At 45.1% G+C, this 16738-nt stretch overlaps 1 protein-coding gene and 1 pseudogene across 1 annotated transcript in view; both read right to left on the bottom strand.

Annotated features, from left to right (window-relative positions):
- Positions 1-7555, bottom strand: part of LOC136578898 (uncharacterized) — an 8252-nt gene extending 697 nt beyond the window's left edge. The window contains exons 1-8 of the mRNA XM_066579073.1: positions 7493-7555; positions 3701-3874; positions 3501-3624; positions 2717-2814; positions 2559-2631; positions 2352-2449; positions 2195-2270; positions 1992-2089 (exon numbers count right to left, since the gene is read on the bottom strand). Coding sequence (XP_066435170.1) covers positions 1992-2089; positions 2195-2270; positions 2352-2449; positions 2559-2631; positions 2717-2814; positions 3501-3624; positions 3701-3874; positions 7493-7555 — 804 coding nt within the window. The remainder of the gene's footprint in view (positions 1-1991; positions 2090-2194; positions 2271-2351; positions 2450-2558; positions 2632-2716; positions 2815-3500; positions 3625-3700; positions 3875-7492) is intronic.
- The window catches only part of LOC136578559 (zinc finger protein 850-like), a 189446-nt pseudogene that overhangs the window by 56038 nt on the left and 116670 nt on the right, over positions 1-16738 (bottom strand).

Below are 16738 nucleotides of genomic sequence, written 5' to 3'. Positions count from 1 at the left end.
CCAAAACCCCAAGAAAAACATAAAAAAAGACTCAGACACAAAGAAGAACTAGGAGAGACACCGCTCTCCAGTAAAGACCCATCAAGGGCTAAAGATGGTGATACGAGAAGATGACCCAATGCACATCCGTATCCCGAGTGTAATGGATAAGGAGCAGAGGGTGGATTTTCTTTAGTGCTGCTACTTTTTTGTTTTCTTTAGATAGGTCTTATATGAAGGGGGAGTTGAGCAATCTCTTTTTCCGATATACAGAGATTTCTGGTCTGATATCCACTGTCACCAGACAAGCTATATACTTTTTAATTCCCTAACACCCCAGCGACCAAACCAGTTCCCCATATGGGGATACTGACAGCTGATCACTATTGAGTGTCGGTCCCTGACCTATGTTCTCTAAGGGTGACTGCATAAATGTTGCCGCACCTATAACATCTTATGGTTTGGCATCTCGGACCACATTCTTTTGATTATCTCAGTCGGCCTAAACCCACGCATCCGTATCTCCTGAAGATCCGCCACACGGGCGGTGAAACGCGTAGAGCCTGTAGTGATGCTCGTTTTTGTCGACAATAGTTAACCCCAATGCACTTCTATTGAGACCCTCTGCCCCTTATCCATCACACCCGACCCTTACACTAGGGATATGGATGTGCATTGGGTCCTCTTCTCGTATCACCATCTTTAGCCCTTGATGGAACTTTACTGAAGAGCAGCGGTGTCTCTCCTAGTTCTTCTTTGTGTCTGAGTCTGTTTTTATATGTTTTTCATGGGATTTTGGGGTGTTTTTACCCCTATCCCATTTAGTCTAGCCCTTGTGTGTCTGTTTTTAGATACTTTTCAATAAAGAATAATCATTTTAAAGAGTCTAGTCTGTGAAGGGCTTTGAATATTTCTAGACTTTCTGCACTCACCCCAAAAGACATACAGTCAGGTCCTCTGGGTGCAGGGTTCATATTGAGTCGGATTGCAAGCTGATTCTGCTCTATATACGGCAGGTGCTGGCTGTCTTTGACAGCCGGCTCCCGCTCGCAACCTTTATTATCAGCACTCAGCCTTACCGCTGCTGTGCTGTTAACGCTTTAAATGCCACTGTCAATTTTGACAGCGGCATTTAAAACCCCCAATCGGCATTCAGGGGTCCCCAACAGCCCCGTTGCGATCCAATCGCTAGGTGCCGTCAGGTGTTGTCATGGGAGCCCAAGGCCTTCTGAAGGGCCCTAGGGCTGCTATGAAGAAATGCCTGTGAGTAGCAAACATAAAAAAGGAGGGTGGAGCAAGACCCAGTGAGAGCGGTGAAATGATCCTGGAGTAAAAAGTGTTTTGAATGATGGAGGTGCTGCCAACCAGATAACCAAGGTGGGCTAGGGTTTAGCGAAAGAGAATGGGATAAAATACTGGTGGTGAAGGCGCAACACTCTGAGCGAGTTGAAGGCTAAAGGTCCAAGATGTGATACTGAAAGCATCACTTTTTATTTTACAACATTGAGAACCAGCAAGTGAATACGCGTTTCGGGGTCGAGCCCCTTCGTCAATTCGGCTGGATTAAACATGACAGGATGCCAGAGGTTGACACGATTCTAAAAGATTTTTGGATGTGCCAGAAGTCCTGTATGTGACAGGGAGGAAAGAGGGGCTTCAGCTGAAACAATGTTGATATATGTAGTCTGGCTAGTGTCTCACTACATATGTTTTGTCTCACCATGCTTTGGTTCTGATTTATATTTTTGTATATCCCTTTTATGCAGCTTGATAAAGGGCATTTGAGCCCGAAACGTTGCCTTATGTGAACATCTGGACTGATTTTATGTGCATCCAAAAAACTACAGTGTGTGCTGTCCAGTTTATTTTTGATACCAATAGAGTCTAGGATGGAGGGACTCTGGGACACTGCACCACATTCGACTTGAATCAGGGAATGCTACCAAATTTCATCTATAACTGGAAGACCCCCCTTCATATATAGATTTAGTGTAGGGCTCAGCATCATCTACCTGATGGCTCCTTAGGACATCAGAATCTTCCCCTGCACAGTGCTGGGAATAGTGAGGACGGGAACATCTCTCTGGGGGATTTCGTTCAACAAGGCCGTCTGTAGGAAACACACAGTGACAGAATAGAATGTATGTCATTAGATAATAGGCATAGTATCTAGGTGACCCTCTCTTAAACCCATTGAAAGGTTACCCCTCCTTACACTGCTGATAGGCCCTTATATCCGTCTCCTCTACTTCGTCTTTAATCTCAACCTTAATACCAATCAAATTTTCAACCTAAACAGACAAGAAAAATGTGAAATTATTTTTGGCTGAATTACTTTGACGATATGTTGGTGAGACTTTACTGTCATCTACCTGATGGTCCTCTGGGACATCGGGGTCTTCCTCTGGACAGTCCTGGGAATACAGAGGACGGGGACATCTGTCCAGGGGGTTTCTTTCATTGGATCCATCTGTAGGAAACACACAGTGACGGAATAGATTATATGTGATGGTCAAGTGATGCGATATATGAATCTAGGCGACCCACTCTTACACCCAATGGAAGTCTCCCTTCCTTACACTGCTGATCAGTCCTCATATCCGTTTCCTCTTCATCTTTAACCTCCATCTTAATATTAATCAGAGTTTCACTCTAACAGAAAATAAAAAATAATTAAAATGATCCTTGGTTCCATCACTTTATGGTTATCTTCTGGTGAGACTTCAGCATCATCTACCTGATGGTCCTCTAGGACATTGGGGTCTTGCTCTGGACAGTCCTGGGAATACAGGGGACGGGGACATCTCTCCTGGGGATTTCTCCTACTGGCTCCATCTGTGGACACACAAGTACACAGTGATGACTACATGAGCTCCTGTATATCTATATATCACACACGGCTCTCAGCACCTTCACTTCTATACCAACATAATACAGTCAGCCCCACACCGAGATCCCCGGCTCGGAGTTGCTTCTCCATACAGAGACTCGGCTTTCACTCCCTTCTCGGGATATGTAATTTTCAGGATATTATCATCAAATATTTCATTAGGAAAATGTGAATGTCTGTAGATGAACCTGCAGTGACCACCCTCATCTTATATCAGTCAGACGAAGAACCTGTAGTAAGGAAACCACTGAGGTGCTGGTGAAAGATCCGAGCTTATAAGAGGATTAGGACGGCACCAGAAGAGACCCCTGTGTTTCTTCATAATTGTGACTCAGATACAGGGGGGTGAAAGGGAAGGGACTTGTTATTTGTATAGCGCCAACTTGTTTGTTTATTACCCCCCTGCAAACTGGTTACTCATTTTACCGACCTCGGAAGGATGGAAGGCTGACTCAACCATGCAGGGATTGAATTTGCAACCCTTAAGTCATGAGCGAGAGCTTAGGACTGTATTCTGCTGCCTTAGCACTCTGCACCCCACGAGGCCCATATTATTGGCAATCAGTGCTGAAATCTAAAAGTTTAAAAGATTCACTTACTTTTTATTGAAACTTTATCTAATTCTCCTTACCTGGTGATGTAAGTGGCCGGTGATCCTCCATTATGACCTCCTCGTACAGATCCTTGCGTCCTCCTATATACTCCCACTCCTCCATGGTGAAATAGACAGCCACATCCTGACACCTTATAGGAACCTGACAACACAATACCCAGTCATCACCCAGACCCCTCCTGTTACTGTATAATGTCCCCCATCTCCCGCAGCATCACCTCTCCTGTCAGCAGCTCCATCATCTTGTTGGTGAGCTCTAGGATCTTCTGCTCATGTATCGGGGAGGGAGGCTCTGTGATGGGGAAATGACTCCTGCTCCATCCTCCTGACTCCTGGAGATGGATGATGGGAGTCACACCGTCCCCCGATGTCTTCTTCACTATTGTGTAATCCTGTGTATGGAGAGACACAGAGAAATATCATCATGTGCACAATAATAAGTGACGTCACATCCCCCTTTCTAGAGGATTACAATCTGCCCCCCGTCCACCCAAACTGCCCTCATTACACTGCAAACTAGGAAATACCACTGCTACCCTCACATTGTGGAAGAACTCGATCATCACATCCTGACATTGTAATTAAAACCCAATTGCCTTAATTACAAGATCTATCCACCCTCAAGTTTCCTCAATTGTTTTTGATGACTATTTCCCACAATACAAATTCAATATGTTCTGCTAATAAGCAAACCATCAACAGTGCAATCAAGTCACAATTATTAAGTGGGCGCATATAGCAAAGCTGCTCATCTTGCGCCAGGAAAGGAAGGACACATCTGTATATACTCCTTCCTTGTCATTTATTGACAAATGCCCCATTTTAGAATACAACGAAACCACAAACCTAACTACTATCAAGCTGATCAAATAGTAGCATGGACGAGAAGGCTGGAGAAACACAAGTCCAGCTAGTTCAGCCTATTAATCTGCCATGTTGATCCAGAGGAAGCCAACAACCCTCATGTTGATCAGCGCCCCGTCTCCAGTAATCATAACCTGTACTATTATTACACCCAGGAAAGGCATACACGCCCATTTTGAACACTTAAAAGCGTATTTCGGCAGTGGGGCATTTTTTTCCGTTTTCACCCTCTCCATTCATTTCAATTGGGCAGAGATAGCCGAGCGCATTGCTCACCTATTTTAGTCAGTGTCATTGAAATGAATGGAGCGGCACTGCACCGCGCTCCGCTATCTGTCTGTGCCACTGAGAGGAGTGCAGCCATGGCCACTCCACTACAGAAATGGCAGAATGAATCTTGAATTCTGAAATAAAACACAGATTCCTTTTCCCAATTTGGCGCCGGCCACTACACAGAGGTCTAAGTAGAGACTTACGCTCCAACCCTTGTGTATTCGCGGTGCTGTCAGTGAGCGCACAATCAGCTGATCGGTCGGGGTTTCAAGTGACGGACTCCAGCCGATCAACTACTGTTGATCTATTACCGGAAAACCCCTTTAAACATTGGACTAAATGACACATTTTTCAATAGCAGGACGTATAAATCTAATTAACTGGTAACACGAGCCAAATGTTTATACACATATGCCAGTAAAAGTCACAGCTCATTTTTTCCATTCCTTGAATGGGATGAACAAGATGAAGAGCAGATCTGAACCTTCCTCGGAATTCTTTCAGAATGATATGGAGAGGAGGAATACACCGGAGACTCCAAGCCTCCATGTTCATTATACGAACAGCTGCTCTGCAGTGGGGGAGATGGACAAGGATTTCTATACAAACGTCTTATACTGACCTGGCCTATTCTGATCAGTGGATAAAACGGAGTAGGAAGGGGGATGGAAGAGAAGGAAGAGGGGGGGGGGGGGTGCGTATGATTTAGATGTTGAAAAAAACCAGACCAAAAATTTCAATAAAAATCATTTAATTTAAAAAAAAAAAGTGTGTAAAGCCCCGGCATCTGCCTGCCACAGAAGTCATCAACTGAATGAATGTCCTTACCTTCAAATATTTTGGTCTGATTTTATTACCTCTATATCCCCATTTTTATCTTCTCCGCTTACTTGGATCCCAAAATTGTACGGTTTGGTTTGCTGGATGAGGAATTGCTTAGGGAAATTTTATTCTTAGCCCAGAAAATAATTGCCTTAAAATGGATGGCTGCGGAACTACCCCACATATCTGGCTGGAAAACACTGGTCAACTCGATAATCCGCTACGAAAAAGTAATAAACCAACATAGGGGTTGTCCGGAGAAAGTTAAAAAAAATACGGGGCTTGTGGCTAGACACACATTGCATATTGCATTCTCCTCCTCCTCTTCTTCTCTTCTCCCCATGTTTCCTTCCACCTTCTATTTCCCTTTCATGGGGACACTTAATTACTTAAACACTAGAGATGAGCGAGCGTACTCGCTAAGGCAAACTACTCGAGCGAGTAGTGCCTTATGCGAGTACCTGCCCGCTCGTCCCAAAAGATTCGGGTGCCAGCGGGGGAGAGCGGTGGGGAGCGGGGGAAGGGAAGAGAGTGAGAGGGAGATCTCCCCCCGTTCCTCCCCGCTCTCCCCCGCCGGCACCCGAATCTTTTGAGACGAGTGGGCAGGTACTCGCATGAGGCACTACTCGCTTGAGTAGTTTGTCTTAGTGAGTACGCTCGCTCATTTCTAATAAACTCCAATGCAGGTTTGATTCAAAAAGACCAAAGGCAGTATCCTGCGTTTTTTCATTTTGGCAACCAGAAGAATCATACCAAGACTGTGGCGGTCCACCACCCCACCACCGAGGGCAATGTGGGTTGAGGAGCTCAATGAACTTATGCGTTTTGATGAGATGAAGGCAGACGAGAGTGGTGTCCTTGAAGAATTCTATAGAACATGGCAGGTGTGGGTCTCTTTCCGTTCTTCGGAGAGATTCAAATCCTGGATTGATACGGGGCGTATTTGAAGAACAGAAGGGGTTAACTTAGCCGCTTTTGGGTTTGGACCCCACTCCCGGCTTCACGAGTCTAGTCTCCCCCCCCCCCCCCCTCTTCTCATCACCCTACTTATCGTTCCTAGGTCTAGCTGTCTGATGTCCTGTGTCCTTTGTATCGTCCATTGTTTAATTTGTAATAAGGCCGTGCTAGGCCCTTTCGGAGCTCTCAGAGATTGACCAATATTTTTCTTTCTGTTTTGTAATTTAAAGGAGCTCATATAAGATGCTTGTGTTGACAAATGTTTGTATTGTTGAAAAATATGAATAAAAAGCTTTTGAACCTAAAAGGAAAAAGGGGGACATGGGTCCCTCATTCTGAGGATTGTGGGGGTCTCAGAGGTCAGACCCCCAACAATCTATTAGTTGAAAACAAAAACAAAAAAAGCCCCGTAGCCAGAATACCCATTTATTGAATTCTCCGTAATATCCTCCTCAGTCAAAGAGTTCCATAGTCACACTGCTCTTACGGTAGAAAATCGCTTTTTATGTTGGTGTAAAAAATTTCTTATTGCAGTCTAACTGAAATCCCTCCTCTCCAGACTACATTCCGACCTCTGACCCTCTTGTTTTGGTCCCTCTCCACCTCCTCCCCCCCAGACTACACTCCAGCCTCTGATCTTCTTGTTACTGACCCTCTCCTCCTCCTCCTTCCTTTCAGACTACTCTCCAGCCTCTGATCCTCTTGTTCCCAGCCCTCTCCCCCTCCCTCCAGACTACACTCCGGCCTCTGATCCTCTTGTTCCCGGCCCTCTACTCCTCCTCCCCTCCAGACTACACTCCGGCCTTTGATCCTCTTGTTCTCGGCCCTCTCCCTTCTCCTCCCCTCCAGACTACACTCCAGCCTCTGATCCTCTTGTTCCCAGCCCTCTACCCTCCCTTCCCCCCCAGATTACACTCCAGCCTCTGATCCAATTGTATCCGGCCCTCTCCTCCTTCTCTCCCCAGATTACACTCCAGCCTCTGATCCAATTGTTTCCGGCCCTCTCACCCTCTTCCCACCCCTTCAGACTACACTCCAGCCTCTGATCCTCTTACCCCCGGCCCTCCCCTCCTGGTTACAATGTGTCTACTTACCATTCTCATTACTCCTATAGCATTACTACCGGTGCATTGATTATATGATACATAACTGGCCATGTTGGTAGCCAGTCTTCACATTTTCTGCTGGTCACTTGACCTCTCTTATACAGGACACTGGACTCTTCCTATTACTCCCCATTATGGATTTCCCTTCCTGATGACTTGATAAATACTACAATAAAGATGATATAAATGTAGAAGTGTTCACCTCTCCGGTCAGCAGGTAGAGGATCTCCAAGGTGAAGTCTAATATTCTTCTGCTGATCTCCTTCCTGTCCTCGGCCATTCTTGGTGGGTCATTCAGGAGAAGGAGCGGATTGGATGAGAAGATGAGAAACTGGGATGAACTGGAGGTTGTAGAACTGCAGGAACCTTTATGAAGAAAGGAGCGGCTGTAAATCCTACAGGGACATCATCATATGTGATATACAGAACCTCACTTATAGAGCAGCCAGAGAAAAGCTTCTCAGAGCCGTCACCGCGTGGATTAGAGGCGGTCACAACATTGGCAATCTATAACATATACACAAGATATAGCATATATTACTAATATAGATGCTGGTTCACCTCTGAAATGCAGGAGTGATTTCCCTAATTGAACAAATATAAAGATGAAGTTTAAGATATTCTGTAATTTAGTGGACTATCTAGATTGGTCACAGAACCATACCCAGGATGAGGTGTTAAGTCAAAGCCACACTAAAAAGAATTAAGGAGTTATACAGAAAGATAGGCAACCTGTTCCCAACAGCATCCTGGCAGTGAAGCAGCATTAAAAAGCTATAAAAAGGAAAAACATAAATTATGTAAAAAATGCAAATAAAAGCAGCGAAGGTGGAGACAAAGAGACTCCTTTCCAAAGAGAGCAAAACTAACCCTAAACTGTTCTTCAACTACATAAATAGTAAAAAGATTAAAGCGGAAGGTGTTGGCCCTTTAAAAAGTAATGAGGTAAAAATAGCAGAGTGATGATTAAAAAAAGCAAATCTGTTGAATAGTTTTTTCACCAGTGTAATCACTCAGGAAAAGGAAACAAGAGAGGAAAAGCAGAGAAATAAAGTAAACTCTCCATTAAATGTCACCAGTGTAACTCATGAAGAAGTGAGGACCCGCGTTATTCTGTTACGGCAATACCAAGTTTGTAGACTTTAGGTTTTACTGCTTTCAATAGATTAAAAATAGTTTTCCAATCCCTTTCTGTCGCCATATTCTGACCCCTATAACTTTTTATTCTATTGTCGAGGCGGCCATGTGAACAATTCTTGTATGTTGGACAAGCTGTCTGTTTATCATTTTTGAGTACATGCGACTTTTTGAACACTTTTTATAAAAAAGTTTTGAGGAGACAAGGTGACAAAAAAACAACCACACAATTCTATCATTATGCTTTTCCTTACTTTTGATTGCCTTGTTTAATACGTAATAACTAGGGATGAGCGAGTATCTCCCCGCTCGTCCCGAAAGATTCGGGGGCCGCCGCAGCTGACAGTTAAGTTGCGGCGGGGAGCGGGGCAGAGCGGGCGGGAGAGAGGGAGAGAGAGATCTCCCCTCTGTTCCACCCCGCGGCGGCACCCGAATCTTTCGGGACGAGCAGGGAGATACTCGGCTAAGGCACATTACTCGAGCGAGTAGTGCCTTAGCGAGTATACTCGCTCATCCCTAGTAATAACACAATACTTAGACAGCTTGTGGTCTTACGGATGTGGTGATTGCAATTATGTTTAACTTTAGGTTTACATTTTTTTTTTTAGCGAAAATAAAATAGGAAGTCGGGTTTTTGAATTTTCAATATTTCAAATTTTGTTTTACTGTTAATTTTTTTTAGTTTACCTTAACTTTACATTTTTGAGTCCCTTTAGGCTGCTTTCACACATGCGTTCACAAAACTGTGTTTTCAAACGCGTGTTACAGCGTTTTTTAAATGCACCCCATCATTGTGACAGGTGATGAGGTGCTTTAAAAAGAGCTAAAATGCGCAAAAACAGAAGTTAGAAAGGCTGTGTTCGAGCGCAAGTCTGTGAAGACCCATTAATATCAATGGAGGCATTGTACACTGTGCTAATCTGGTAAAAAGTGGGCTGTGTGAGAGCGGCCTTAGGGGATTTAAAGTTGTGATCATTTGATTGCTTCTACAATATACTGTAATACATTTCTACACTTTGGAGTCACCTATGGTAAATTCAGTTGATTTGAAGACACTCCCTGTCTTTATAAGGTCTCACAGCTCAAAATGCAGATCAAAGCCAAAACGAGGTCATGACGCGGCAATAACTGCATGTAGAGCTCAGAGACAGGATTGTACGGATGCACAGAGCTGGGGGCTACAAAAACATTTTTTCTGTACTGGAAGTTCCCCGGAGCCCAGCGGCCTCCAGAATTCTTACGTGGAAGAAGTTTGGAACAACCAGGACTCTTCCTAGAGCTGCCGACTCACCAAACTAGGTAATCAGGGAAGAAGGGCCTTGGTAAGAGAGGTGACCTGTGTACAGATGGGAGAAACTTCCAGAAGGTCAACTATCACTGCAGCCTCCTCCAATCTGGGATTTATGGCAGAGAGGTAAGAAGGAAGCCTCCTCAGTAAGACACATGAAAGCCTCCTGGAGTTTATCAAAAAGCAGGTATAGAACTCTCAGACTGTGAGAAACAAGATACTCTGGTCTGAGGAAACCAAGATTGAACTTCTTGGCCTCAATTCTAAGCATTCTGTCTGGAGGAAAACAGGCGCTGCTCATCACCTGCCCAACACCGTCCCTACACAGAAGCCTGGTGGTGGAGTACCATGATGGGGACATGGAGACCGGTCAGGATTGATGGAAAGCACAGAGATAATGAAAACGTGATCCAGAGCACAAGGGACATTAGACTGGGCAGAAGGGTCACCTTCCAACAAGACAATGACCAGCAGCACACATCAGAGTCAATACAGGAGTGGCTGAGGGACAACTCTGAATGTTCTTTAGTGGTGCAGCCAGAGCCCTGACTTGAACCCAATTAAATATCTCTGGAGAGACTTGAAAATGGCCGTCCATAGACGGCCCCCATCCAATGTGACAAAGCTAAAGAGGATTTGTATAGAAGAATGGCAAAAAAATCTGTAAATCCAAAGGGCTCATTTACTTTTTAATGCAACTGTAAATAATCCTTCTTACCTGGTGATGTAACAGGCTTGAGGTTCTCTTTCATGATGTCCTCCTTGCGTCCTCCTATATACTCCCACTCCTCCATGGAGAAATAGACAGCCACATCCTGACACCTTATAGGAACCTGACAACACAATATCCAGTCATCACCCAGACCCCTCCTGTTACTGTATAATGTCCCCCCATCCCCCGCAACATCACCTCTCCTGTCAGCAGCTCCATCATCTTGTTGGTGAGCTCTAGGATCTTCTGCTCATGTATCGGGGAGGGAGGCTCTGTGATGGGGAAATGACTCCTGCTCCATCCTCCTGACTCCTGGAGATGGATGATGGGAGTCACACCGTCCCCCGATGTCTTCTTCACTATTGTGTAATCCTGTGTATGGAGAGACACTGAGAAATACCATCATGTACACAATAATAAGTGACGTCACATCCCCCTTTCTAGAGGATTACAATCTGTCAGGAACCTGCCTCTCAAGCTGATAACCATTTGTATGGCTGAAAAAAGATGGAAGTTCAGCCTATTCTATTAATTTATAGGCTGAAACTAATTTCTCCTCGTGGAAAAAAATGTAATTTCCAACTCCGAATATGGCAATAAGAGACCCAATTCAAAAAAAATCTAGCGATTATAACCTTATAATATGATTGCACTCAAGAAAGTGGTGGTGAATTCACAATGACACCTTCCTCAGGCGGAGAGCTTCAAGGTTTCTCTACTCTTAAGGTATGTTGCCATGGTGGATTCCACCTAAAAAATGCCACAGATCTGCACTCGGATTTGGACCTGTTAATGGGCAAAATTCACACCCAGAATTCCGACCTGGAAAAAAAAAAAAAAAAAAAAAACACATTTCAGCATCAAGAAGGGACATGACCCTCCTGACCCAGAAATGTGATTTTTCGCATTCTGCCAGTGGGTTTTTCCCATTAACAGGGCAAAATCCTCGCCAAAAAACACATCAGAAAGTTGTGGTTTTTGACACAGGTTTTCAGAGATGAAAGTGAATTCCATCGTCTGAACAAACCCTGGAAGCAAATCATCTGCATTGGTGTAGAAACCTTCCTTCCTCTAGACACAGAGGATGCTCCTTGGTCATAGTAATAATTTAATTCACCATGATACATAACTGACCATATTGGTGGCCGCTCTTATACAGGACACTGGACTCTTCCTATTACTCCCCATTATCGATTTCCCTTCCCGATGACTTGGTAAATACTACAATAAAGAGGATAGAAATGTAGAAGCGCTCACCTCTCCGGTCAGCAGGTAGAGGATCTCCAAGGTGAAGTCTAATATTCTTCTGGTGATCTCCTTCCTGTCCTCGGCCATCCTTGGTGGGTCATTCAGGAGAAGGAGTGGATTGGATGAGAAGATCAGAAAACGGGATGAACTGGAGGTTGTAGAACTGCAGGAACCTTTATGAAGAAAGGAGCGGCTGTAAATCCTACAGGGACATCATCATATGTGATATACAGAACCTCACTTATAGAGCAGCCAGAGAAAAGCTTCTCAGAGCCGTCGCCACATGGACTAGAGGGGATTATATAATATTCACAGTACAGGGGTATCTTTCAGACATTTACAGTAGATCGATCCTGTATATGTGCCATGTACAGAACCTGATGAATACACCAACACCAAAAAACACACTGTGAAGCACCGAGCAAGAAGAATACCGGCACCTTCACTTTGGAGCGCTCCTGCTTCATTTGCAGTTTTCGGATCCCTTCAGCAACTGAAGATGGCTCCATATAGCGCTTATATAGGGCTGTGTTCAACTGTCGGAAGGACTCAAAAATGGCCGATTGAGCAGGTGCGCTCTGAAGTGAATGTGCAGGTATTCTTTAATATTTAGCAGTCAGATACTTTGTTGCATTCCTCCAGGTTTAGGGGAAAATTATATACAAATGGAAACAACTAAACAATTTCAACCCCCAAGAAAAGCTTGACAAGCCAAAAACACTCTTCACCAAACCTCTTGATCAACGGTCCATCAACTCCTTCAAGTCTACTAGAAAGATAAAGTAGAATAGTGCGATACAGGAGGAGACCCGGGCCGGATCTCGTGGCTTTGCCCGCTCTTCCTTGCAAAAGCACTTCAAATCTGTTAGATTGCAAGGGCATCTCGTGTGTAGCGCCCTCTTCAGGTCGACCCACAGATCTTCACTGGGATTCAAGTTTGGGTCGTTTTGCTGAAAGGTGAAATTTCTCTTCATCTTCAGCTTTTACGCTGAGGCCTGAAGGTTTTGTGCTAAAATGGACTGATATTTAGAACTGTTCATAATTCCCTCCACCTTGAATAAAGCCCCAGTTCCAGCAGCAGAACGTCCCCCCACATAATACTGCTTCCATCATCGTCACTGCGGGTTGGCGGTCTTCTGGTGGTGGCAATGTTGGCTTTGAGCCAAACATATCTTTTGGAATTCTGGCCAACAAGTTCCCCCTCAGTCTCATCAGACAGAACACGTTCTCCACCGACTCCTGGCAGACGGGATGGAGGTTTTAGTAAAACAGCCGGGCTTAGATGTTCTTCTGTCTTGCCCCCCACCCCACAGCCCAGACATATGAAGAATACAGGAGATGGTTGTCACATGATTACACAACCAGTACTTGCCAGAAACTCTTGCAGCTCCTCTAATGTTGCTGTCGGCCTCTTGGCAGCCTCCAGCACTAATTTTCTTCTGGTCTTTTCATCAATTTTTGAGGGACGTCCAGTTCTTGGTAAGGTCACCGTTGTGCCAAATTTAATCCACTTCTTGATGACCGTCTTCACTGTGTTCCATTGTATATGTAATGCCTTGGAAATTTTTTGGTACCCTTCTCCTGACTGATACCTTCCAACAATCAGATCCCTTTGATGTGCTGTAAGCTCTTTACGGACCGTGGCTTTTGCTGAAAAATGCAACTAAGAAAATGTCAGGAAAATCCTCCTAGAACAGCTGGTTCATATGGCAGCGGAGTACTGACTGCTATTTAACATGAGTCTAAATGTGATTGGCTAATTCTGAACACAACCACATCCCCGAACATAAGAGGGTGTGAACACTTATGTAACCACATCCCCGAACATAAGCGGGTGTGAACACTTATGTAACCACATCCCCGAACATAAGCGGGTGTGAACACTTATGTAACCGCATCCCCGAACATAAGCGGGTGTGAACACTTATGTAACCGCATCCCCGAACATAAGCGGGTGTGAACACTTATGTAACCACATCCCCGAACATAAGCGGGTGTGAACACTTATGTAACCACATCCCCGAACATAAGCGGGTGTGAACACTTATGTAACCACATCCCCGAACATAAGCGGGCGTGAACACTTATGTAACCACATCCCCGAACATAAGCGGGTGTGAACACTTATGTAACCACATCCCCGAACATAAGCGGGTGTGAACACTTATGTAACCACATCCCCGAACATAAGCGGGTGTGAACACTTATGTAACCACATCCCCGAACATAAGCGGGTGTGAAAACGTATGTAACCACATCCCCGAACATAAGCGGGTGTGAACACTTATGTAACCACGTCCCCGAACATAAGCGGGTGTGAACACTTATGTAACCACGTCCCCGAACATAAGCGGGTGTGAACACTTATGTAACCACGTCCCCGAACATAAGCGGGTGTGAACACTTATGTAACCACGTCCCCGAACATAAGCGGGTGTGAACACTTATGTAACCACGTCCCCGAACATAAGCGGGTGTGAACACTTATGTAACCACGTCCCCGAACATAAGCGGGTGTGAACACTTATGTAACCACGTCCCCGAACATAAGCGGGTGTGAACACTTATGTAACTACGTCCCCGAACATAAGCGGGTGTGAACACTTATGTAACCACATCCCCGAACATAAGCGGGTGTGAACACTTATGTAACCGCATCCCCGAACATAAGCGGGTGTGAACACTTATGTAAGCACATCCCCGAACATAAGCGGGTGTGAACACTTATGTAAGCACATCCCCGAACATAAGCGGGTGTGAACACTTATGTAACCGCATCCCCGAACATAAGCGGGTGTGAACACTTATGTAAGCACATCCCCGAACATAAGCGGGTGTGAACACTTATGTAAGCACATCCCCGAACATAAGCGGGTGTGAACATTTATGTAAGCACATCCCCGAACATAAGCGGGTGTGAACACTTATGTAACCGCATCCCCGAACATAAGCGGGTGTGAACACTTATGTAACCGCGTCCCCGAACATAAGCGGGTGTGAACACTTATGTAACCACGTCCCCGAACATAAGCAGGTGTGAACACTTATGTAAGCACATCCCCGAACATAAGCGGGTGTGAACACTTATGTAACCGCATCCCCGAACATAAGCGGGTGTGAACACTTATGTAACCGCATCCCCGAACATAAGCGGGTGTGAACACTTATGTAACCACGTCCCCGAACATAAGCAGGTGTGAACACTTATGTAACCACATCCCCGAACATAAGCAGGTGTGAACACTTATGTAACCACATCCCCGAACATAAGCGGGTGTGAACACTTATGTAAGCACATCCCCGAACATAAGCGGGTGTGAACACTTATGTAAGCACATCCCCGAACATAAGCGGGTGTGAACACTTATGTAAGCACATCCCCGAACATAAGCGGGTGTGAACACTTATGTAAGCACATCCCCGAACATAAGCGGGTGTGAACACTTATGTAAGCACATCCCCGAACATAAGCGGGTGTGAACACTTATGTAACCGCATCCCCGAACATAAGCGGGTGTGAACACTTATGTAACCGCATCCCCGAACATAAGCGGGTGTGAACACTTATGTAACCACGTCCCCGAACATAAGCGGGTGTGAACACTTATGTAACCACGTCCCCGAACATAAGCGGGTGTGAACACTTATGTAAGCACATCCCCGAACATAAGCGGGTGTGAACACTTATGTAAGCACATCCCCGAACATAAGCGGGTGTGAACACTTATGTAACCGCATCCCCGAACATAAGCGGGTGTAAACACTTATGTAACCACATCCCCGAACATAAGCGGGTGTGAACACTTATGTAACCGCATCCCCGAACATAAGCGGGTGTAAACACTTATGCAACTGCCTTATATTAGTTTTGCTACTTTTATTTTTCCACCCTGAATTATTTCAGTTTGTTTTCCAATGGAATTGTACAGAAAACGGGTCACATGGAAGGTGGAAAGAACTCTGAAAGGATTCATCTCTGTCAGACTTTATAACATGACCAAGGCCGGCATTTCCCCAGGGGTGTGTAGACTTTATATATCCGCTGCACATTCGAATGAACACTGGAAACCCAATTACTGTTCAGTGTAAATGCAGGCCAAGCCAACGGCACCCATTACGTCGCCACTACTTGATGCGCGGTCTAATTTACCTTACTATATAAAAAGGCCCTCGGAGGGGTTTTCTTGCTGTTTTTGTTTTATCCTTCCTGCTTTAAAAAAAAAAACCACAACACATCAAACTTTTTTACTTTCCCCCGACAGAGCCACAATGCCGGCTTCTTTTTGCAGGATGAGTTGTATTTTTTAATACCATATCATTTATTAAATAAAACTTTTAAAAATGTGTTAGTGGGGTAGAATAATAACCGGCGTCCATGTAAGCCCACGGCGGCAGGGTTTGTATTGGACAATCCAGCTCCATGTACTGCAGATGCAAACTGTCTTTACCCCCCGAGGATGAAACGACAGAAAAGGGTTTCTTTGGGATATTTTCTAGAGATGAGTGAGCATACTCGTTAAGGACAAATACTGGAGCGAGTATCATCCTTTTCGTGTATCTGCCTGCTCGTCCGCAAAGATTCGGGTGCCGGCGGGGGGTGGCCGGGGAGAGCAGAGGGGAATGGGGTGGGGGGCGGGTGAGATCACTCTCTCCCCCCAGCTCACTCCTGCAACCCACCGCTCACCGCCGCCGGCACCCGAATCTTTGCGGACGAGAAGGCAGATACACGAAAAGGACGACACTCGCTCCAGTATTTGTCCTTAAAGGAGATGTCCCGAGGCAGCAAGTGGGTCTATACACTTCTGCATGGCCATAATAATGCACTTTGTAATGTACATTGTACCACATT

Source organism: Eleutherodactylus coqui, chromosome 9, assembly GCF_035609145.1.
Source record: "Eleutherodactylus coqui strain aEleCoq1 chromosome 9, aEleCoq1.hap1, whole genome shotgun sequence".
Classification (NCBI taxonomy): Eukaryota; Metazoa; Chordata; class Amphibia; order Anura; family Eleutherodactylidae; genus Eleutherodactylus; species Eleutherodactylus coqui.
The sequence above is the reverse complement of the archived record's forward strand: the minus strand, read 5'-3'. Positions and strand labels throughout refer to the sequence as shown.